The sequence below is a fragment of the Parasteatoda tepidariorum genome, chromosome 10 (assembly GCF_043381705.1).
Source record: "Parasteatoda tepidariorum isolate YZ-2023 chromosome 10, CAS_Ptep_4.0, whole genome shotgun sequence".
NCBI classification, from domain to species: Eukaryota; Metazoa; Arthropoda; class Arachnida; order Araneae; family Theridiidae; genus Parasteatoda; species Parasteatoda tepidariorum.
In genome coordinates, this window is record NC_092213.1 from 21995393 (window position 1) to 22021798 (window position 26406).

Below are 26406 nucleotides of genomic sequence, written 5' to 3' on the forward strand. Positions count from 1 at the left end.
CATCTATCAAAAGGGATCCCAAGATAGAAGTGAGTTAACATGTCTTATATACTAGTGAATTGGTATTTAATTATAGTGGTAGACACACTACAAGTATTATTTTTGGCTTATCTTGAGTGCCACTCTAAAAAAATTTCAAGACTGAACTTATTTTTTGACAAATTAATATGTTACAGCATTTTTCACTGGAATTTTCAGAAATTCATAACTCAAGGACCCTAAAATTTACCTCTCCATGATAATGGTCTTAATTAGTTTTTTTTTTCTTTTTTAATTTCCTTTCTTCATTTAATTAGCTTTCAGCAAACAAAAATAGCTAATTGTGCATTTTTTTATACCTATAACTGAATAATAAAACCACTAACTTTTTTCTGAAATGATTCATATCTCTATTTATTTTTTGCTTCACCATTAATTTTCATTCTAGCACTATAATTAAAAAATTCTGGCCAGGATAGCTTGGTCAGTAGGGCGCTGGGCTCATGTCCGAGAGTTCGAACCCTGCCGGCAGAAAACTCCCCGTGTAGTAAAGTGACTGATGCACGTTAAACCTGTCGAGTCGCAAAAGTTCCATGTTCCCATATCAAATCAATGCCTCTGGGGATACTGGATTGGAGATCGATCATTCTCTGATTTAGGTCAAAATTACGATCTGTGGAAAAGAATTGCATGTGGCCAAAGAATTTATCTTTGGCCAACATGCCAATGCATTGGGGGGGGGGAATAGTAACTTAAGCAGATTCAGATTCAGCATTAGTACAAATCTCATTCTTTTATTGCAGAGTGACATCATTACTTGATCATTTTGCAATAATTGTAAAAAATAATAATGTTTTCATAAAAATTATTTTATTTTTTATTTTTAACACAAAATATGTTTCATTTTCAAGAAGAAAAAAAAAAGGAAATTAGTTTAAGTAAACAAATGGAAAAGAGATATTGATGGATTTTAGTCCAATGACTTTTCTCAAGACTGATTTCAGTCCTCAGGACTGAAAAGTGGCACCCAAGCTTCTATGTTTCAGTTAGTTATAAGCTGATCTAGGTTAAAAAAAATTTTATAAAATATTTCTGATTTGGCGTTGACACTTGAAAATAAAAGACAAGCATTACACATAAAGTTTAAAATGGTCAATATTCAATATTTTTCCCTGAGCTTTAACTTTTTAGCTATATAAAATGACAAAAATAGAATGTTTACCCTTTTGAGCAAAACTGACTAGGCGTTTCTTGCAAGAAATATTTAAGATTTCTGTTAAATAAATCTCCTACAGGTCGCTGAGATCGTGGGATGCTACAGGACTGGCATTCTTTTGTTTTGGACTCAGCAGGGCAATGAGTATTATTTTTGTGATAGCAACAACTTTGGCTATGCATATACTCAAAATAAGTATCAAGCCAGCTCACAGGACTCAATGCAATGTAAGTCCTGAAATAAAAACATTACAAAAATATAATACTTATTAAGACATTTGAGAAATACTTTTGAAACATAAATTTATCAGTTATTTTTTATACCTGTTACTTCGATCTGCCATCCACTTCAACTGTACCATTATTGAGTTATCATCACAGCCTTGACTAGCACAAATGCTATTTTGTAAACTTTCGTTTGAATAGTCGTATCCATCTGATATGACGAAATAAACAGGTGGGCCAACGGAAAGATATTTACTCAGATATCGGAAGTAATTCAACATATATGAATCCTAGAAATTAGATTTTGAAATTAAAGCTTATAAACATTATAGTAATGACATTATGATAAAACATAGGATATTATAAAATAAAAATTTAATATTACCTCGGGCATAGCCAATTCTTGGTCCAATCCAATATCTACTTTGTTTAAAACAGCAACGGATGAGCATAACCAACCAAAAAATCCAATTAGCTGTAAAAACAAGCCTTATGATTATTTAAAGAATACAGCAAAAATAGATTACAATTTTATTTTAAACAAAGAGTGTAGATTTAAGATGCCCGGTGGCTGAGTGGTAGTGCTTCACGCTCTCGTGTCACAGGTCCTAGGTTCAATCCTCAAGACTGGCCAAGGTTGACTCAGTCTTTCAGTGGGTTGATAAAATGAGTACCAAGCACGTTTGGGTCTAAACATTGGGCATTCTGTGTTCAGTTAGCCACACAACTGGAACATCTACTACTGCACCCTAGGTCAAGAAAACTGAAATGGGCACAGTAGACCTTGGCCTTCAATGGGCTGTCGCACCACTGAGTTTAGTTAATAGATTTCAAGTGTTTACTAACAAATTTTTATAAGCTAATTTAACTCACAAGAAGTCTTGAATAATAAAATTCTGAATCCACTTAGTGGATTTATAGAATTAAACATTTTTAAACCAGTTAAAACAAGTATAGCATTGGTTTATCTCTATTTCAATTTAAGAGTGAAACAAATTTCTTAGAAATTTTTTCCATTTAGCAATTAGACTGATCCAGACTGAATAAGGCCAATTTAAATCAGAGCAAATTTGTTAGTGCAAACTAAAGGATCTAACATAAAAACATTTAATCTATTTCCAGTGCTATTTTAGTCTGGTTTAATAAGAATTAGGAAATAGATTTCTGAATCAAAGCGTTTTCTGAATTGAAAGCTCTACAGTTAAACAACATTCAGAGTAATAAAAATTTACTGAAACTAGAATTTTCATCATTTCTCTATCAAGATTCTCACTTTTATGGGAGAAAAACTATTCAGCAAATGACAAAAATTAATTTTATATAGGTATATTTTGTCCCCTTTTAAAAAAGACATAAGAAAATTGTTTAAGAAACACTTATTTCAGGAAGAAAAACAAAACATAAGATATTAATTTGTTCAGCTCCACACAACATTATTTTTTTGTTGGTATACATAAATAATAAGATTTTATTTTGGATAATAGATGTAATTGTGTTACGAAAAATTCGCTAATTGCGATCCGGAAATCCAAGATCAAAAGTTTCAAGAAATCATTGATCACATTAATGTATAAAAATTCTTGCATATTTTATTTAAAAATATTAGAACTAGAATTTATACTTGGCATCTCCTTCATTTGTAAATATTTCTCTGCAGAATAATAAATGTGAATTTAAATTAGGCTGCATATAATTTATTTAGAATTTCATATTTTGAAAATATAAATGATTTAAATTCATAAAAACATAAATTTTTTGAAACGCGTCATGAATGATTTTGCTCAAGAAATTTCCAGGATTTTTTAGTTGGGCTCACTATCACCCCAGGGTTAAGCAAAAACAAAATTATGAATAGAAATGGACCGCGATTAATAGACTACGAAAGTAGAAGTAACTTACCACAAGGACTCTTGAAAAATTATTCAATAACAAAGGGGCATAGACATTCTTAAAAAACTTGTAAAGAACACCTTTGGTATTCACTTTATCTTGTTTCGCTGTTCTAATACAGCAAAAGAGATCCAATCTGTGATTCTAAAATTAGAAACAAAATACAGTTTTTGTTAATAATAATAATAATCAAAGTAACAAGTAAAAAGACATAAAATATGAAGACAGTAAAATAGTGCTTCTAAACAATAAATCCTTCGAACTAAATTACTCAGATAAAATACTCATTGAAATTTAAATAAAATGGCCATATTTAAATGCAAGTTTCCATGATTACAAAAAAATAATTTAAAACATAAGGCCTTCACAATAATGGAAAGGACTGAAACACAGCACAACAGAGCCAGAATCTGTTGTACTGTGAAAAAAGTCTAGAAAATTAGTACAGTACACTCTCGTTTATCCGTGCTCGGATTATCCATGCTCATTCCTGAGTATCACAAAAAATTTAAAGCGAAACAATTTCAAGATTAAAAATATTTGATTCATGAAGTCATAACACTACCAAATTTTTGAAAGCAATATTCGTTATTGGATTGCAGTAAATGAAATATCAGCAGCATGGTCAAAGGTAAAATCTTCTACGTTATCACGATTGTGGAGAAAGATCATACTGCTTGATGAACAATCTTCTTCAGATATTCAAGAAGAATATGATAACAGTATTCTCGAACAAGCAAAAGAAATTCGAAATTCTTGATGAAGAAAATTTAGAAGATTGGTTTCAAAGTGTGAGCCTGCCTTCCAGTATTTGACGGATGAAGACATCGTTATGTTATTAAATCAAATAATGATGATAGTAACTGATATAGATTGTGGAAACTTTATTAGATTATATGGGAGGATTTGATTACGGTGACATTACTAGGTTTCGTAAAAATATGTGTCCATATATGGCGCATTACACATTTTTTTAAACAGCAAACGTTCAAAGGAAAATTCCTAGTTTGACGTTATACAGCATGCAAATGTCAGTAATTTTTATATTTTTTGTACTGATATTAATTTTTTCTTTAATAAAAAGGAATTTTCGGATTATCCGTGTTTTTCGATTGTCCGTGCGACCTGTCCCGGTGATTAACCCGGATAATCGGGAGTGCATTGTAATTCAAAATAGAATCATAAAACCTGAAACTGATTACCCAAAATCTGACAACTTTTGGGTAATCAGTTCCAAGAAATACTGAAAGATTAACCTTTAAATTGCATAAAAAATTGTAATATAAGGAAGGACTAAACAGCATGATAGAAAAAGTAAATTTGGAAGACTGCTAAATCCCGATCAAGAGAATGTTTCTTCAGTTATACAATAACAAAATTAATTTTAAAAAAATTTCAAAATAAAAAATAATTTCACTTACTTCTTGCCTTATTACATCCAAAGTAAAAAGACTTAGAAAACATGTCATTTGGAGAAAGAAATTAATTAGCAAAGCTACTCCAGCATAGAGAGCAAATAATTTTACAGCCGGCATATCGGTCAAGGCCCCTGAAATTATAAATATATTCTTAAAGAGAGAAAACAGCCTTATTACAGAAAAACAACATTAATAAATAACTGATAAAAATGACTAATAATAAACGTAATATTTGTGATTTATTAGAAAAAGTTATTAAAATATTAACATTTTATTTCAATCAACTTGGAGCTGTACCATTAAATGGGAACTATTATTAAACACTATAAAAAAGACTAATTCTGCTATATAACATTTCTATATTTAGGAAACAGGATTTGTTGAAAGACCTTGAATTTTGTTCTAGGTTCATAACAAACCTATGAAAAACAGAAATTACGCAAAAGGATTTATATAGTAAAGATGGGAATTGGTAAAATACTTATTAAATGAAGCTATTTTTGGTGGAAATTATCATGGTATCCATGAACGCAATTTAAGGCTAATTGTGCTGCTATTTAGGGGCAATTCTTCAAACTTGTTAGCACCTGTCCCCGAATAATAGAAAAGGCAGTTTCAAGTGAAAAAATATGGCTTATCACTATATTACCCCAAGCACAAATTTATTTTACAAACTATTTATAGTATCAGCAGTGGCATCACAAGGTTTAACATGCCTAAAAAGTGATTTTATCAAGAGATAAATGAGTGAATAAAAGAATATTAAGATTTTATTAACTAAAATTACTAACTTGATTTTTAATTTTTATCCTAAATTAACATTGTAAGCATTGATCATCAGGCTAACAATGGGAGGTTCTCGTGGTCTTTCTCTTCACATAACACAAATATGGGTTAGTTCCATCAAAGAGACCTCCACAAAGGCAAATTTCTCCCAATACTTGATCCGAGAGTTACCTTGTCTTTTGGATTGTGTTCAAAATTACAAGACTACAGAGGAGAACATTTGTAGTCATAAACAAAAAAAAGTGAGCCAATTGTCCAACGACTGTTAAAAAATAAAATTGCCAATTGGTTGGAAAAAAATGAGAAGGGAAATTATTTAAAAGCTGTTACTTAAAGTTGTCCATTTATCCAAATTTTTCGTTATTTAGATCAGATTTGATCTCGATTCTCGGCACTCTATTGTATTCACTAAAATGCATGTTAACAAGTTCTTCTTCTAAGGTTATTATTCAATGGAGCATTTGCAAACTCTTTTTTTTTTCCCACCTATCAATGACAAATCAGTGTATTTTTTATCGTCAATGAGAAATTTTTGTATTGATCGGTACAATTTTGTCAAAATGTGAAATTTTGTCGCCGTCAGCCACTAAGGCAAAAAGAGTGTGATTGCTCTTATTTTCCAGTGGCACCATCTATATCCAAGAATTCCACTTCTACCACACCTGTTTATAGTGATACAACCATTCATTAAATCATCCACAAGTCGTAATTTTGACCTGAACCAGAGAACAATCTCTAATTCAGAGGTATTAATCCAGAGGTATTGATCTGTTTGTGACCCAACAGATTTAACGTGCACCATTTACAACATGGAGAGTTTTCCACCAGCTGGATTTGGACTCACGTTCTCACAAACGTGAGTATAGTGCCCTGCCAAAATTACGAAATATTTCATCCATTTAATGTAGCATAGTTTGATGCATTTTACAATTAAGCAAAATAACACTTTTTAGGTAATATTTCTGTAATTCTTTCAGATTTCTAAAACACATACCTTTTGCATCAAAGAGATAAAAAAATTTATAAAAACAAAACAAAAATGCACACTAACTTTAAATTACAAGCATTATTTTTAAACGCATTATAAATATTTTGAGAATGAACATGAATAAAGTTTTCCTTACCAATAAAGAAACAGCTTGACATGGAAAGACTAGACAACATCATGCTTGGTGCTACTTGACCAACAACTCGACCAATTTGTTTAGTTACTGTTTCCTCTGGTTGCCTTTCATCACGCTAAGAGCAGAATGACAATTAACTCAGATGATTTTACTAAATTTAGCATTTAAATAAATCGTAATAACTGATATATAAAAAAAAATATGTTTATACATAAGTTACAAAAGATTATATTATGTTTATATATTAGTTTTGATGAACTTAAATTCAAACAATTTAATTTCAATAAATTTAGTTTAATAGAATTAAGTGACAAAACTCAGGGGAGAAAATGACACAATACTTGACTAATCAATTTTAATGTTTAATTCAACCAATGCTATTTAGGACTCTTTCCCTCTGTCCTAATATTTGAATCGAGTATCAATAAAAATTTATTTTAACAAATAGAGAAAGTCAAAATAATATAACATTTGCTTATAAAATTTCAATTTTAAAAAAAATTAACACACCTGATTTGAATTTAACATTTTATTTGAATTTTATATTTTGTTCATTACTTTTAATGTGCACAGCTTGAAAGTACATTTATCCTCCAAGCATGAGTTAATATCTTTTCTAAACTGTAGTTGATAGATCAGAAAGGAATCTCCGTTTTTTATTAACTTTCTAATAAAAAAATTTAAATAAAGGAAAAAGAAAAAAATTTCCATTCTACCTACTTGTTTAATCAGGGTGCGTAGCCAAATCTTTGAATCAAAAATAAGCACTTTTTAAAAACTTTTCAAGCACTTTACAAAAATTTTCAAGAACTCAAAAAATTCATATTGAATCAATGATGTTATTGAAAAACAAAAACTTTTTATGAACAATTTTAGCATTAAAAAAAAAAAAAAAAACTCAAAAAGAAACGGACGTAAATCGAAACAATCAGTACTTTCCCACATCACCGAGTGAATTCAACTTGACTCTGAACAAAAGTACCCTTACCCCCTACATCAAAAAAGTGTAAGAAGTAAAATAAAATAAAAAAGAATAAAATTATAAATAAAAAAGAAAAACATTTAATAAGAATGTGACTCTATCCGAATTGGAGCACTCGGGTTTCAGTTTCGAGTGTGCGCGCATGCGCAAGTCATAACGTGGGAACAACGTGAAGCTCGTGTGAATGATTACATAGCAAACTCCCCATTTTTCGTGAAATGCAGGGATCCGCCAGATATCACTGAAGGAAAAAAAATTATTCGTGAAAAAAAGCACTTTTAAAAAACGCCAGATGAAAAAAGCACCTTTAAAAGCTTTTAAAAACGAAATCTCACAAAAAGCACCTTTAAGTACTTTTTACAAACGCTACGCACCCTGTTAATGCTTGTAGAATAGAAATCAGTTCTTTTATTTCAATGAGTACAAAATTGTTAGTTTGAATTGCAAAAATAAAAAAGGAATTTTAGGTAATAATAATAATAAAAGAAAAAAAAAAGAGCACAACATTTGAGAACCAAAAACAGATAAAAAAGAAATATATTGTGTGCCATTCCTATGATTTTAATCGAGCAACAATTTTAGACATAGAGTTTTTTCAAAGATAATATTGATGAGAAACTGATAACCATTAGCTTATTAATTAAAATGAAAAAAAAGAAAAGAAATTATCTTAAACCATCATATCTATGGTGAAACCAGTCAAATTTACAGCTTATAAAGCTTATAATTAAGCTTATAATTTTTTACTATCTTAGTATGCAACAGGAAAAGGGTTTCTTAAACATACCTGATATGCTTGTACTAAAATAAAGATGTTGTCAACACCAACAGCAAGCACCAGAAAAGGGATGACTTCAATTATAATCAATGTGGCTGGCACACCAGCAAAAGAAAATATTCCAAGGGAAGAAACAACACTAACAATCACAATTAAAACACCAGCAAAACCTAAGGAGATCTTTGAATCAACCTGCAATCAAAGTAACATTTAAAATTGATTAAAAATCAAAATTTAAACTTATTAGTGCACATAAATCAAAATTCTGTTCAAAATCATAAAAACAAAGAAAACGTAAATCAAGTTTTCCATGGAAATAAAATCAACATTTTTGTTAAAACTCAATTTGATTTAAAAATATTTCATGAAGAAGTAAGAGAAATTTCTGATAGATACGCCTTGATGTGTCCTGCGATATTATTCCTCGGGGAGCTTTACACGAGAACTCAGAGATCAATGTGGATTTAATCAAGAATAAATGTTTACAAAAATATTCAAAATAGTGGGCCAATATCAATTTGCTCAGAAAATGGCATATTTTTCTAATTTTTAATTTTTTTTTCATTGTTTTTCCTTTCATTGAGAACAAAAAAAAGATAAGATTCTTGCTGTTCTTATCAATTAAGTCATTAGACTCACAAGATCCGCACATTGTGTTCTGCTTCTATCCTCTTTTCAAGATTTGTTCTTAGAAGTGAATTTTTCCTTAATAGTGACTAAAATTGGAACTGCAGCCTATGCAATATTAATTGAAAAATTTTTAATATTTTTTTCACAGGCGCAGCGTGTACAATGGTGCAGCCATTTTACTAAAAATTACTGCAAATAAAATTTAAACTTTAAACAATTGGAAAAATTACATACATGCAAATTATAAAAGAATGTTGGTGGCCCCACCATCACTATGTGCTTGTCCACAAACGACATCAATGTTCCAGTCACAATTCAATATTATTTGTAATTATATAACGCTTAAAATCATTTTCCTGCTTCATAATAACACCCCATTTATTATGAAAGTTGATTAATTGGAGCAAATTGATGTAACAATTGAACAATAATATTTAAAAAGTAATGCCCACTACATAATTAATAACAGACCGATTAATGGTCCCCTGGACTAGTGATTATTGTTTCATAGGGGTTTAAGGGAAGATTTAGTAATCTCTTGGACCTTAGTTTGCCTTCCACTGAGATGAACTATGTTTTAATGCCAGCGATGGCTGGTCTATACGAATTCCGCATTCAGCTTGCACCGACCACAGAGCTGATGTGAAATATCCTCAGTGGTAGACGGATAATGGGTTAGAGTCCACTTGCTATCAGGCCAACTGTGGGTGGTTCTCGTGATGTTTTTCTTCATGTAACACAAATACGGATTAGTTCCATCAAAAAGTCCTCCAAAAAGGCAAATTTCTTCCAATACTTGATCCAGGAGTTCCCTTGTCTTCTGGATTGGGTTCAAAATTACAAAGCTAGGCACTTGAACATTAGTAGTCGTAAACCCAAAATTTAGATCGGCTGTTTAATGTCAGTTATAAATAATCTCTTGGACCAGTCGACCAGCCAGAATTTCAAATGCTGCTATATTCAATATTGTGTTAAAAAATATTTCTTTCTAAATATTTAATTTTATCTTACTGTTTAATAAGTAAAATAACTCACCAACATGCTCTTAAAGGTATTAACTTCGCCTAGAGCAACAGCAATGTAGACAAACATAATGATGTAACTAATTGCTATTGTGACTATGTCACTGTGACTTCCTCTCTCCAACTCATCTTCAACAGATCTCTAAAAATGGATTTGAATTAAAAAGATATGTAAAATAACACAACAGTGGTAAAAAAAATAAATAATTAAATTTGTTTTGCTGCTTACTAACCTCAGCTTTGAAAGCAATAGTCAGATTATCAGATTTATAATCCTTTAAGAAGTTTATAAAACTGAAAAATAAAATGAAATTATGTCATAAAAGTATTTGGAAAAAAAATTTCCAATTAAAACCTTTTCTTTAAACCAAATGGTATAAAAGTAGAGCCATAAGTTGGACTAATAGAGAAGAAAGAAATATAAAATAATATTTGACATATTTCAAATGAATATTGAATAAATTTAAATATTTAAATCTAAAGATTAACTAGACATCATCCCTTATTGTGTAATGTAGATATCACTTATTGTGTATTAGATCTTGTGTCTAAGTTCAACATACTGTATAATATTAAAACTAATTTTAGAAAGTCATTCAATGGAAAATATTCCTTTGAAAACAAATAAGAAATAAAATTATGTTTAATCTTTAAAATCAAACTAAACTGTAGTGTGTCAAAAATATTTCCTGAAATCCTGAATATCTTACTCTACTTCAGTTATATAGAAATATATGGTTTAAACAAATATGCAAAAAATTAAATATCATTTCTTAAATTTTTATACAAGAGATAGTCATATATTATTATTTTATTATGTATTATTTTTCACTAATAAATATTTAGAAAAAAGAAATACAAGAAATTTAATGAATTCATTTCAATTTTTTTTAGTTTCAATATTTACTTCAATTTTAAAATACAGGATCAATTAAAACTGAACAATTAAAAATAATGTAGGATTTAAAACAAAAAATACAAGCTGAAAACTAAATTTTAATTAAGATCTCCTAAGAAAATTCATAAAGAAAAAAAAAACTTACACTTTTTCCCACTCTAATGCATCTCTGTTAAGTTTGTTATCATAATGATTAGTAACTGGAATTGTAATGATCAAGGCAGTAGCTGAGTAATATTCAGAATTTTGAAAACCACCTAATGCTACTTCAGTGGATTGCAAGGGGCCTCCATAGGGTGCAAAACATTTAATTTCTCCCATAGAGCTGAAAAATTAAAAATAGAGCTACAATTTCCAAAAAAAAGTATAGTTTTATTTAAGTTTTTTGCAACATGCAATATACTTACCCAGCACATTCTTTAAAATGACCTAAATAATCAAAGTTGGTGTCTGCTAACAGTTCTCGTTGATTTTGATAGTACCCAAAGATACTTTGAACAGCACAGTTAGTATTTAAAGGTGCTAGAGGAGCATGGCATATGTCTTTAAGAGTTATTGTTCTATTTTCAACAGTTGCAACCAACTGTTCTGCAGACAATTGTAAATCAAGTACCTAATTAATAAAAAAAAAACATGCTATTTAATGCTACATAAACTAGTATAATTTTACAGATTTTAAACTTTCTAATAAGTAAAGAATTAAGAACATTGATTGTTAAGAAAAGAATAAAATATTCAGATTCATTTCCTGTAAAATATGATAACCATTAAATAATTGCTTTAATTTAATTATAATTGGATTAAGAATGATTAAAAAAAATCAAATTTATGAAATAAAAGAAATTTTAAAAGCTAGAAAATATGTAATGCCTATAATGGCATCACAATGAGCGTTAAAAAAAAAANAAAAAAAAAAAAAAAAAAAAAAAAAAAAAAACATGGTTCCCACACTATTTCAGAAAAAAAAAAATTCTTTAACTTTTCCAAGTACATTCCATTGAAAATCCATACCATATTTTATTTAGATCATGCAATTTTTCATCAGAAAACTTTGACATTTTCTTATTTGTATTGTGAAATATTAGATTTGGTGAGCAAAAACATATAATAGAATGAGAATAGAAACATGGAAAAGTTTCACTAAGACGTAAAACTTTATAAAATAACTACTATAGATGTTAGGACTATTTAGCTCTAATTTCAATAACCGATTACTGTTACTGACAATTCTAAAACTGGTTATTTCCCACGAAATATAATATAGGAGTTTTCCAAGTTTTATGTAAAAAATTGCATTTTTCACCTGACAATTCCCTGCGTTTTAGAGTTAAAATACAATTCTCTGACAATTCCAAGTTTTCCATGTTCTCCCTGACCTGTGGGAGCTCTGTTAAACAAAGAGACTGGAAGTAACAGACATTTCAATAGATAGTCAGCGTGGTCTCTGTCTTACCCACTATCATGGATAATCATCAGCTTGCTGTGTAACCATTTACTGTTAAAATATTTTAATTCAAAAATATCACATAGTAGGGAAAGAAATATTTCTAAAAAATTTAAGAGTTTCGTAAAATGTAAAGACTACACCATACAAATTTAATAGAAACGTAAAGGAATAAATAGACAATTTTATAGCTCTAGCATTTTATTAATTTAAATTGAATAAGTATTTATTAGTTGGAAAATAAGAATATTACCTCTAAAAGAAAATCACGGTGAAAAACTGAACCCCAGGTGTACGTATTTACTCCAGTCTTTTCCTTAATACTCTGAACAAATGAAGTCTTGTTCTTTGGAGTAATGATCATCTGTTCCACTCGATAAAATGGTCTGAAACAAAAACAAATTAATGCATTTTTTACAATCAGCTGGTGAATACACTTTTAAAAACAACAATAATTTAAATTTGGATGGATTCTAAAAATAATTAACTCATACACCTCAATTTTTTCATTCTATTTATATGAAATATCATTAAAATTATACACCTAATACACATAAACAAATTAAATAAACACTCTAAATCAGGGCTCGAAAAACCACCCGTCCTCGGAGGTCAAAAATTTCCCGCAGACAATGAATTTCTCGAATCCGACGGCCGCGCGGACGCGGGATTTTCCCGATACATTTTCAATTTTTGTTATTAGAATTGATGTTTTCTCTGTCTGGGAGCACTGCAGACGTTGAAAGGGGCTTTTCAGTAATTACTTACAACAAAAAAAACACACACACTCATTACGTTCTGGTCATAAACAAGAAGCGTTAAACGCAATTATTAACATCTACCTAAATTGAAAACCTCTTTCAGATTTCTGTGCAGAAGCCTCTGTAAATCATTGGCTTGATTGTGGAACTGGCAAACGTCATATTTGTTTCGTTTAAAAAACGCAGTACCCTCGGATAAATTGACATTCCAGATAACTTGACCTTTGTCATTTAAATTATTTCATAAAAAGAAATAAATTATTTCATAAAAGAAGTACTAGGTTGCTATTAGTAATCTAGTATTTCTTTCATTACTGTATAACGTAATCCTAGTATTTGTAATCCTAGTAACTACTAATTCATTGTGCAATTCATATAAATGTTTGTAATAAATAACAGAAAATTATATTTTTACAGGGTTGCCACTCAAATCTGGAAAAAAATTCCCTGTGTTTTCCCTGTACATGTTATACGCAATATATTAAGAGGAAACAACAATTACTGTGCTCTTGTGTGAGCTATATTGGGCTAACTATAATTATTAGTCTCAATTGCTCGGAAAACAGCTGAGCATACTTAAATAATGCTATGGTAAATGAAATAGTTTAGTATAGCTGAAATATCATGGTTAAATATCCCATAGATTACGCACCATTTTTTAAAAGACCAAAATAAAAAAACAAAATTCCCTGTATTTTCCCAGTTTGTAAAGAAAAAAAATCAAAATTCCCTGCATTTTCCCTGTTATTTTAGGTGATTTTTAAATTCCCTGTATTTTCCAGGTTTTCCCTGCGGAGTGGCAACCCTGTTTTATTTATTTAGAAGCTACGGGTTAGTTTCAAAGGAGGACGGGCACATCGTTGGACAAGCCGTCCTCGGGGACGGGTAAAATTTCTGAGTTTTTTCGAGCCCTGCTCTAAATACTTTTTCAAAAAGATCCATTGATTGTTAGCAAATGAAAAAGAAACTTTTTAATATTTGTTTTCCATGTGACTTTAAATCTTCAATTGTACATAATTTACTATTTACATTATGATTCAATGAAAGTTCTTAATTAGAGCTCTCCTATTTTTTTTATCCATTGCTTAACATACTTTATTAAGTACTGTACCCAAACTAACTTATATGAATTAAAAACTGTTCCACATGCAGCATTTACAATTTTTTTCCCCTCACTGTTTTATTTTATTAACAAGAGTTAGACATTTAGCATGTAAAATATTATGTGTTGTCTCATCTATACTTTAACTGAATTTTTGCTTTACTAATATTTTTTAACTCAACTTCTGCAAATACACTCTGAAGTGTCTAGGGAAATTTTGATAAAATAATTCACAGTTTAAAAGAAACTGCTTTATCATTGATACCTCTAAGAAGGGGATGCTGTGGGGTGTTATGGGAATTTTATCTATTTACTGCAAGGCTACTGAAAATTTTTTTAACATTTTTTGATTTCCCTAATCAAAAACAGATTTTACCCATGGGTGTAAAGTAACAGATTTGTTTTAGAAGAAATTCATTCAAAAGTGTTCCCTTCAAAGTCTATCTGTTACAAATAAAAATTTAATAAAAAACAACAACACAAAAATGGTTTTAGTATTACTTACTCAAAATGTTTGTTAAAATATTCCATATCTTGTCTGGCCTGGCTGCTTCTCGAGACCCACAGATCAACAGGATCGGTTGTGACTGAAAAACGGAACAAAAGACCAGAAGCCAAAATAAAGCTAACAAGTAATGAAAGGCACATGACAGAAAGTGGACGCTCTGCTACGTAAGTTCCCCATTCACAGAAACTTTCCTCTAAGTGTCTTTCAATAGATGCACCCAGTTTTTGTAGGAATGAGATATCTGATATAATTTCAGTCTCAGGTACCTGATGAGTGTTTTCATTGCTAGGTTTCTTAGAATCTGTTAGGTCTTCAGGTTTTTCCACAACTTGACTAGGTATAACTACAAATTCAAAATAAATTTTACATTCTTATCTTTACGATTTAGTAACTTAAAAAGGTTTAGATGTTTTACAAGTTTATAATAAAATCTCCATATACAATTAGCTATCCCAGAAAACAAATATAACTAATACTTACTACTGTATTACTCAAAGAATATAGTGGAAGATAATTATATGACAATATATAGATTTAGAATTGCTTTTGGGAGTATCACCTTTCGAAATATTAGTAAAAAAATAAGTTTATAAGAAAAAAGTAATTAAAAGTAAGTAAAGTAAAATATATATGTATATATATATTTATAATTGGTTACATTGAATTGCAGTTCTCTAAAAAAATATTTTTTCAAAAAATGTGTATAGAATTTGATTTAGTCTTGATGCTTAAAAAATATTAGAGTATACAAAATAGTTAAAGACATTATATGAACAAAACTAAAATAGTGATGAACTTGATAAGCCTTGTATAAACTACACTATTTTTAAACTAAGAAAATAATTCTCTGTGATTTAAATAACAGTTACATTATAAAATTAAATAATAGCATAAAAAGAACAATAATTTTCTATAACCACAAAATAAGTAAATAAAGAATATCTTATTTTATCTGAGTATATCCTGATACAACTCATTAAACTTTGGTTAAAAGTGAATTACATGATTATTAAGTTTTAAAAAGATTTTGAAAGAAATTAGTAACAAATTTTTTATTATATTAAATTTTAATCAGTGTAAAACTATAATTCAAAGTCACATCCACGAATTTTACAATACAAAAACCCAAAAGAAAAAAAAAAAAAAAACTGGCTGGTTAATCGAAACCAATTTTTATTTAATCTATGCCAGGGCGAAGTATGAGAGTGGACACAACAAATAACATTTTAGTTTTTCAATTTTAATTACCTCAAATAATACTAATGGTATATTTTTTAAAAAAATCATAATGAAAAAAAAGCGTTAATTACGATTTTTTTAGACAATTTAGGCAGTAGTTGTAGTACAATCCATATCCCAGTGACCACTTCCATAGACAATAGAAAGATGTATTAGTTTTGGAATTAAAAAGTAATAAAACATTAGCCAACAATAAACAAATGCTCTTCATCACTTGATGCTTTAAAGAATAACAAAGAATGTAAAATGTAAATAGGTGAAAATAAAAAACATTAGCAAAAGTTTTTAGTAAATTAACAAGTCGAGTGCCAAGAAAAAATCGTAAATGTCCTTTTTAAGGCAATCACTCAAGACTCAAGTATTGGTTTTTAAAAAAAAATACAACGAATTTATAAATCTATTTAAAAAATAATCTAAGACATTTAAATATAAACAGTCATGGCACTGAACATAGTGAAGTACTGTGTTTGTACCCCTAGAGGAGGCTGAAGCCCACCATTTTCAGATCGATAGACACCCTACGCTTAAAAGTAGATAGTGCACAATGCTGGCAACATTTCCACCATCACAAAATTGAGGAACCTCAACTCTCATGACTACTAGGGCCTACAATGGGCTGTTAAGGAAATATTTTATAAGCTTAAATCTTGGAAATATTTAAAAACTTCACACTTATTTTTTCTACAAAATAATTTTTTTTCAGTATTAGGAAAAATGCTAACTTTTTAGGCTAAGCATATTGGTCCGTAAATGGCTTATACCAGGTCTCCATTTTTAAAGTCAAATATTGATTTGTATTCTTAGAAATTTCAATGATTATCAGATCACCCCGGTAGAGAAAACACTCCAGCATGGCAGTGGGCACTGCAGATTATTACAGCATTTGGAGATAATTTTCATTATTTTTATTTTTAAAAAGCAAACAAATGTGGAATGGTTGCTGAAACTTCTTTTTAAAACATCTCAAAAATTTTTTGGAATAAAAATTAGAAAACTGAATTTGGAGAAAATCATCAAGAACAAAAAGTAAAAAAAAAATTTTTCCTTGTTACTCGAATACAGGAGTAACTATACAGGAATTTATTCAAATTTTTTAGTATCATTGTATTAAATTCAGCTTAAAGTTTAAATAATTCAAAGTTTTTATGTATGATTTTTAAGCAGCTATTTTTTTTTTATTTTTTCTTGTAATATTTGCAGATTTTGCTTCATGTATGTAGGATTAAGCTGAATTTTTACAATAATAATCTGTGTCTGACTGCATTGTGGTCGCAAATAAACTTGGATTTATGAAAATAGTGCAGCAGATTCACTACTTAAATTTTGCTCTATGCCTGACTGCACTGCGGTCGCAGACAAATTTGGACTAATGAAAATAGTACAGCAGATTCACTACTTTATATTCAGCAGATTCACTACTTAAATTCAGTTACTTTGTATTTAGCAGATTCACCACATAAATTCTGCTATATCTGTCTGAATGCACTGTGGTCGCAGACAAATTTGGATTAATGAATATTAATGCAGCAGATTCACTACTCAAATTCCGCTACTTGGGACATCGCATAGACCATGATATGCAGCCAAAATGTGAATTAAGGAAATTAGATCATTGCAAAGATAATAAAAACATAAGCCAACAGTGTTAAGACACAGCTAAAGCTGTACGCCTACAATGAACATTGCATGAGAAATAGTGGATTCTCCCCATTTGTCATATCTAGATATGCCTTTTACTTGTCTAACAAATTTGAGTTTATTTCACAAAGTCTTTTTCTTTCTTTTTTTTTAATCACCACAACCAAAGAATATAACATTGTCCACAATGGCACTCAACCTGTTAAAAGAGTTAGTTTTGAATTATGGATTATTAATGGGCATCACATATTTAAACTTTAAAAGGAACAGTGTTATCTTTGAATTAGTTATTAGTAAAGATGGAGAGCATTAGTTTGTGCAAAAAGTAATTTCACAGCAGCAATGTTAGTGAGACGTACTTGACCGTTTAGAACGCAGAGGCTCCACTTCCTCTAAAGAACCTAAGTCTACCCCTGATGCAGAGGGAGAACATGATTTCAATAGAATCAAAGGCCGATGTGAAGATCCTTTTCTTTCCATCTTAACATCTGTATCACCTGCTAGGGGTAATTCTAGTTACATCAAAGTTTTGAGCATTGACATGATTTGCAGTGTTTAATACACACTGCTTTTTTTCTTTTCTTCCATCAAAGATATTTCTCTGTCGACACATAAAAAAGCAGGAGCTCAAAACTGTTTCCATGCATTGACAACTCTCACCTCAGAAATAGCTTTGCTTATAACAGAAATGCAATAAAACTAATGAACAAGAAAACAATTCCCAGCTAGACATTAAGAAGCAGGAATGCACAGTGTCGGGTTACACATATTTTTTTTTTGTTAATCAATAGGTGAAGGTAAAATTCTAAGGAAAGCAATAAAAAATTGTTAATTGCAATGGCTAACAAAATTTTAAAAACACACTCTTGGCTGCTCTATTTTTAATCACAATTCACTTCGCTTTTCTTCCTCTTTGCTTCTGTAAAAGTTGTGCATATGTTTGTAAAAATCTTTTATTGTATGTATTTTATTGTATTGTATGCATTTTAAAAAATGTGTAAAATCCTTACATTTTGGCATATATAGTTGAAATTTTACGTCCAAAAAATTTATTTTAGTATTTTAAGAATTTAAAAAAATAACCAAACCAATTATTGAGAGAAAACAAGATTAAAATAAATATATTACAAATTATGTAATTATTTTCAGTATAAAATAAAGATTTTTAAAAATCTGATCCAAACTTTGCAAAAATTATAAAAGAAATTATAACTTTGGTATTTTAAATCCACTTATCAATAAAAAAAAATTATTTTCATTTCTGTCAAAGTTAAAGTTTCTAATTATTTTTTACAGCTATCAAACTAAAATATTACCAAATAGGATCTCAAATATCATAAAATTGTTAAAATGGAACCAAATCCACTTCTTATTTTTAAGGAAGTTAAAATCACAGTTGAATCACCAATTACACAACTTTTTTTCTCTCACAGTAAAAGTACTTAGGTGGTAAAACAGTCAATAAGTTTAAAGGCTAATTATAAGTAATTCTATAATTTAAAAACATTAAAAGTCAAGGGAAAACCTATGCATTTTTAAAAGCTTTTTAGTTTTAGCAACATATGCAAGGCTATGACCTTATTCAATAGAGGTGCTCTTTACTTATTGAAATTAATCTAAGTTGACCTTGTTTTTATTGTTACTAACATAAGTCAAACTTGAGACATATTTTCAAATATATTTTGTTTTGCTAAAGCACAATTGACTTTCAAATGTTAAAATATAATATATTTTTTTACAGATTTTGAATAACAAATTAAATTTTTCTATAAATTTTACCACAAATTAAAATATCTTTATACATATTCATAAGACTATTACGGCTATTTTTCAAAAATATTGAACACACATTTTTAAAAGCAACGAATTCAAGCAAAATTCTTTTGTTACAAGAAGTTTATTTGCTTTTAAAATTTATCTAAACCGTACTAATTTTATCACTATTTTTCTAAAAATTTGATTTGGATTTAAGATATTGAGGATGTAGTCGATTTGCAAATCAGATGTAAAACTTAATTACTTTTTCATTTACATTCACATTGAAATAAATTCTTGATATTAAAGTTATTACTTTTTTCAGCTCAGAGTAAGATAACGTTGTTTCTTTTCTTTTTTTTTGTGTGTGTGTGTGTTTAAAACATTTCCCATAACCACTGTTAGACAGTGTTCTTTTTAATGGCAAATAATCAATGTTATTAAAAATTTGAGCAGAAATGTACATACAAAGAGTTAAAAGCAAAATATATAAAAAATTTATGTAATTACATCAATTACAACAGCCAAGATAATCAAATTTTGAAAGCCATAATTAGTATTGTTAAACATAAGGAAACCATGCATATTATTCAGCAATAAAATAAACAGGATAGTACTTTTAGGTGTAACACTACAGCAAACATAGGAAAAGGGTTAAATAAGCAACCACAACTACTACAACTACTAAAAGAAAACACTACCCACAGCAGAACTACAAATAAGAAAAAAAAGTATTCGAAAAAGATAATTGAAAGCATGTTTCTAGATAAAAGAAATTAAATAAGGATACAGTGAAATATAGTTAAATATTATATCAAGATAAAGCATTGTGTATTAATCACTGCAGTAAATTTGTCTTTTTTACAAAAAAAACTATTACAATTTACACTGTTATAGGTAAAATATTACAGACTTCTGTATCTTGCACTCTCACATTCAGCCAAAATTTAAAAGATTTATTCCGAGTCAATAACCTATTTGAATTAAGAGCAACAATGCTCAAATTCTTTTCAAGAACTGCAACAGTTGAAGTAAACATTTAATCTGACACTTAATAGAAAGAAATACATTGTGAAACCTAAAATGCAAAATTAAAATACTTTTCTAAAAAATGGTTTTAAAGAATAAATTTATAGAACTGACATTTACAAGTAATCAAAATTTATGAATTAAAAATGCTTAAGACATTTGGCGAGCAGGCTATCAACTATTTTAAGAGCAGAGTCAAACATTAAATAGAACTAGATTTTATGTAATTGATACATAAAACAGTTAAATAGTTTAAAAAAGTATTTTTAAAGTATTATAAAAGTAAATGATACTAAACAAAATAGTAAACATTCTAAAATAAACAATTCCACTCATGAACGATTTCTGTTTAACATTTAACCAAGAAATTATAGTTTAGTAAAAACATACTATAGTTTAAATATAAATACTATTTATAATGAAGATTATAAATTAATTCAAATGATTTTAAAACATTATCTGAATCAGTTTTAATAAACTATGCACATTAATTTTTAAAAATAAGCATATGTATGGCATATAAACTAATACAATCATATTAGATTTAAAATAAATAAAATTATTAAAAATAATTCATGCTAAACTAATTTTGCAAATATTATTCCTATAAGGCATTTAGTTTTTCAGATTGAAGGTATAACTAAACTTAAGTCAGAACTTATTTAAAATAAGTGCTATTTCTCATCTAAGTTAGAAAGATAAGTACAAGTTATTCTGTATAATTAATAATCAGAACAGTTATTTTTAAACTGTTAATTTCAAAACTTACTTTTAAATTTTTTTAATTGATGCTGAACTTTTTATTTTGAGTTTGAGGCCTCCGGAATCTCATATTCCATTAAAAAAAAAGTCTAAGAAAATAATCATTAAAATATTTATACAAAAAGAAAAATCTCTCTCAACTGTGGGGAAATCTTTGAGAAACAGTGTGCACAATTGGTTTAACCCAATATAAGTAATACCATTTGATGAATCGTCATGAAGAAAAAGCACAAATATACCATATTACACACCAAATTGTTACTGTTGAGGTTTCTCTTTAGATAATTTTTTTTTGCTTCTTTCTAGTATGCATCTAAATTGCTGGAGAAGCCATATACAGCAATGTTTAACAGAATCATTTACACTTATTTTATTAGTAAATAGTCTGCGATTTACGATTTCTTCTTTAACGGAGTGCGTAGCCAGATTTTTCAACAAAAAATAAGCACCTTTTAAATACTTTTTAAGCACTGAAAAAATATTTTTAATCACTTTCCAAAAAAAAAAAAAAAAACATTAAGATCTGTACAGTAATAAAAATCTTTCTTTCCTATCGCTTAAAATTCTTAATTTATAAAAATAAAATCAATAAAATTCAACAACATTTTCAAAAACTTTACATAATCACGATAAAATAACTAGGTTTTGATAAATATTGCAGAGAAAATTGTGAAAATTACGCATTTTTTCTAATTTAGAACGACAATCGACACAGCGAAAAAAATCTTATTTTAAAGGATAGAAAATTAAGCACTTTTTAGAAACTCCGTATAAAAAAAGCACCTTTAAGGGCTTGTAAAAAACATCAATCAAAAATAAGCACGTTTAAGCACTTTTTAAAAATGCCACACACTCTGTTTAAGATTACTATTAAGTCCTGTACAAATGTTTAGATACATAAATATACTTGTGTGCATAAAAGCCAATAATGTTATTTTGTTACTGTTACATTGCTGTTACACACTGACAACTTTTGAGTTTCTGTTCACATACATCATATCACTGATCATGATTTTTTTTAATGGATTATTGTATTTATAGTTAATTATTTCATTGCCAAATTTGTTGTCTGGTAACTCCACTAGCTAGCAATGAGCTTTTATTTTGTCTCTTGTTACAGAAGATGTTGATTCCGAAACATTTTTTTGATGAAAGTACATCAGAGAGTAACAGCATTTTCGCAGTTTATTGTTTCACCCATTAACTACTTCACTAATTTAACGAATTTTCACAAAAATTTCACACAAATTGATTTTATGCAAGGGAAAGCAATTGTGCTTCATTAAGATGAGATTCACAGTAAAGAGTTAAGTTTAAATTTGTATTATTGCTTTTAAAACATTCAATACACAAGTTTAAAATTTCCACTTATAATAATTTCATGAAAACAAAAATATTAAAAAAAAAAAAAAAAAANTTAAAAATGCTCTCATTTGGCTTTAAATACACACATCAAATGCATATGTTATTGGGTGAAGAATTCCACTACAAATACTTGCATTCTACAAAAATGATCTACTATATATATATATATATGGATGAAAAATGATTCATCCTGCATCTAATTTATTATTTATAATACATGCAATTTTCAAAAATATTTTGTGAATCTGTGACTTAAAACTAATTCATAAATCTTTTTCAAAAATTCATTTTCATTTTCACATACCAAGCATTCTCACAAGAAGTCTAAATTAAAACTAAAATTTACCTTCTAATAAAGAAAATACAATAGAAATGCATTAGACAATAACAAAATAAGTTACCATGAAGTAGAACTTACAACGCAAAGATTTTCTAGACTGCACTTTGAAATAGAAAAACCCTAAAAGAAGGGTCGCGGAAACTACACAAAAAACTATCAGGCACAAAACTGAAATTCCGTCATGATGCAACAACATGAATGGTTTCTCTTCAGCAGGCAATGGTTTAGGAGAAGCCATGTTAAGTTGGCAAGCTTCTTCACAATCTAAGCAAGTACAAGTTTCAGCTCCAGGATATGGACTCTCAGCACATCTGCAGAAAGTTTAAACAAATATTAGATTATATTCAAATAAAGATCAATATTTTTAAACTCAAAAATAAAGAAAGAAAATTATTATTATTTTTTTTGTCTTATACTCCCGCTGCCAGGATTATAGGGAAAAATTTAACACATTGCCTTTTTATTAAAAAAAAAAGTTTTTTTACAGGCTTTAGACATAGTTACAAAATCTTTTGGGGGGAAATTTCACACATTTTGAGTAAGATTGCAGTATTGCTGGATAACTTACTATATACAACAAGCTCATTTTACTCATCTGCCAAGATGCTTAGTTTTAAGTCGTTATACATATTTAATAATGACAATATTGACCACAGCATAGAGTTTTCATTGTTGTATGCAAAACAGACTTCATAAAATTTTGATATTTACTGAGTTACAGTAAATAAATATTTATATGTAGAATTACAATTCAGTAAAGAGCAGTTCAATCACAATTTTCAAAGTTCAATTCAAAATAGTTCAGAAGATTTTTCTAAGTATGGAAAGAAATGTTTCATTTTTGTATTAACAAAAATAAAAAAAAATTTTTAATTACATAATAATCAAAAAATTTGAAGAAAAAAAACTAATAATAAAGCTACAAAATTTGTTTTAAAAAAAATTAAGCGATATAAAACACTACACACTTAATACATAATAATAGAATTACTTACGAGGTAGTGGATTCATTCATTGGTGTAAATACTTTCCCATCAATTGTTACATGATTTTCTGTTGTAAGAACATAATTGATTTGGAAAGGACTGAACCCATTGTCATCAGGAGTTGAACCCATAAAACCGAGCCAACTCTCAGGAGTACAATCTCTTCCATGACTACCACACATCAAGTCTAATACTGTTGAACCTGGAGTTAAACCTTGAATATTTCGACAGCTACCAAACATTCCATAGGCATACCTACAGAGAAAAAATAACCACACTTACAGTTAATAAAAAAATTCTAATAGATTTTATGAAAGAAAAAGGTCTATGCATATTACTGCATAGTGCACACTATATAAATTATCACATATAGGGAATTTCAGTCAATTTTATTACGAATAAAGGGAAATAAAATACAAAACGTCCATAAATATCAACTAAGTTTAAATTTACAGCAATATTTTCCATCTAAGATTGACATTAGACAAATTTGAATATAAAAACTTTACTTTGATTTCAAAAATCACAATTCCTAAATAATTAATTTTTTTTAAAACTCCAGTATTAATTTCTCCCTTCCTAAAACAAATAGAATTGTTTTAAGAATTCTGATTCCTGATTTCCAGTAACTTATAGTGAGCATGGAAAAAATTTTTTTTTTATAAGGTGTAGTTAATGTGATATACATTAAAAACTATGAACAGTGATATTAAAACATGCCCCATAATCTCAAAACACTCACTTCCGATTAATAGGGGCCTTTAACATGTTATTCAGAGCAGTCTTCCATAAAACTAATTTCAAAGCTATACAATTTTACCTCTTACTCATTAGTTTTAATTCCCTTTACTCATTTTTTAAAAAAATGTTTTGCCTTTCTTGCTTGGAGTAAGAAAAATCTAACTGAAATAAAAAAATGTGCATAAAAATAGAAAACCTAATTTTGTTTATAAATTATGTGAAGCTATTACAATATCAGTGCAATATGACAATTTTTACTCAGTAGTTAACATCCAAATAGAGCAGAAAATCTTGTAAAAATAACATTCTAAGTTTAATCTTGTCTGAGTTAAACATATCTGTTTAAGTCAGACCCAATTTTCTTATGGAATTTTAAGTAATTCAGTTTACTCTCAATTAGCAGGAATAGGATTATGGTTATGAAGATTTAGATTAAGTTATGGTTTTATGTTTGAATAAACAGAGAGTTACTTGAATCCTTGTATAACATTGAAACTTTAATTAAATTATTAAAGTCTAATCACATAACAATTTTACATATTCTAGAATTTTTTGAAAAAGGTTCATTAAAATTTGCATAAATGTGATTTTTTTTTAAAAAATATTTCTTTATTAACTTCATTTCAGAAGCATCCAGGTGAATCGAGAATCTACAGGATAAAAAAATGGCACATTTTATTTTATGTGCATGTTTTTAATAACACACACAAACATTTCCACAAATATTCAAATAAAGATATTTAACTGATTAACACTAGAACAGTCGGATTTTGAACTTAGCTAAAAATCACCATTTGGGTTCAATTTGACCCTCATTGACCAGAAATTGGTGTCAAAAACAGTCATAAAACTTTAAAAATAAAAGTTCTTTTTACAGGGGCCAAAATGATCCCTTTTGGCTATTTTAGGTATTTCTGTAATTATTTATTTTAGTAATCAACAGAAAGGCATGAAATTTTGATACAGTATACTTTGAAACAATTCAGGAAAAATAAAAAATATGAGCTTCGAAAACTCACACGTATCTTCAAAAGTAATATAAGTAAAAAATTCAAAAAAAAAAAAAAAAAAAAAAAAAAAAAAAAAAAAAAAAAAAAAAATCAAAATGACCCCAGCGGTACTTCTAGTGTTAACAATTAAATTATCAGTAAAACTTTTTAAATAGTTCTGTACATTTCAGTAAGTTTCACATGAATTATAATATAAAACAACTTTAATGAAATTTTATATTTGATTGTATCACTCAAATGTAATTACTCAAATATAAAAGAATGAACAGGCCTGCCAAAAAATTTAAAAGTTATTCTAATGATAAATAATTTTTTAAAGGCAAACAAAAGCTTGCATATTACATGGGCTTGATTATCTTAATGACTCATTGTAACATTGACTTTTAAGTTAAATAAAAAGAAATGTAGGCATGAAAAATAAAATTAGTTTAAACTATTCTTACGTTTTTGACATGTAATAGGTGATGCTTTCAATGACTAAATCATCTTCATCACTTTTGCCATATCTTTCGACCTTCAAAAACTCACTTTGTGATGGGGAGCAGGCAAACTGACAGAAGTTTTTCTTAAAATTAACTAAACAGGATGGGCAGCGACTTAGTCCTAGAGTTGCTGCTATTTCTAAATTATTCTTAAGTTGCGAAATTTGACTTGGACTGCAGCATAAATAATTTGTTTCTGAAAAGTAAGAAAATATACTTTTTTAGCACACAAAGAAAGTCTAACAAAACACATTAACATATATGTATCATATAAAGTTGAGATTAATTAGCCTGATT

The 26406-nt window shown here is 28.5% G+C and overlaps 1 protein-coding gene across 3 annotated transcripts in view; it reads right to left on the bottom strand.

The window, feature by feature from the left end:
* LOC107439823 (NPC intracellular cholesterol transporter 1) overlaps positions 1 to 26406 on the bottom strand; it is a 74180-nt gene that overhangs the window by 22841 nt on the left and 24933 nt on the right. Inside the window, exons 3-19 of one of the 3 annotated variants that reach the window (XM_016052540.3) lie at positions 26071 to 26305; positions 23886 to 24131; positions 22969 to 23201; positions 17999 to 18136; positions 14760 to 15105; positions 12645 to 12777; positions 11355 to 11560; positions 11093 to 11272; positions 10283 to 10343; positions 10063 to 10191; positions 8407 to 8589; positions 6638 to 6752; positions 4731 to 4858; positions 3319 to 3453; positions 1805 to 1894; positions 1519 to 1709; positions 1202 to 1429 (exon numbers count right to left, since the gene is read on the bottom strand). In XM_016052540.3, coding sequence (XP_015908026.1) covers positions 1202 to 1429; positions 1519 to 1709; positions 1805 to 1894; positions 3319 to 3453; positions 4731 to 4858; positions 6638 to 6752; positions 8407 to 8589; positions 10063 to 10191; positions 10283 to 10343; positions 11093 to 11272; positions 11355 to 11560; positions 12645 to 12777; positions 14760 to 15105; positions 17999 to 18136; positions 22969 to 23201; positions 23886 to 24131; positions 26071 to 26305 — 2977 coding nt within the window. Of the gene's footprint in view, positions 1 to 1201; positions 1430 to 1518; positions 1710 to 1804; positions 1895 to 3318; positions 3454 to 4730; positions 4859 to 6637; positions 6753 to 8406; positions 8590 to 10062; positions 10192 to 10282; positions 10344 to 11092; positions 11273 to 11354; positions 11561 to 12644; positions 12778 to 14759; positions 15106 to 17998; positions 18140 to 22968; positions 23202 to 23885; positions 24132 to 26070; positions 26306 to 26406 lie in introns of all 3 variants that reach the window. The other 2 variants (XM_016052538.3, XM_016052541.3) reach the window with 2 other exon arrangements.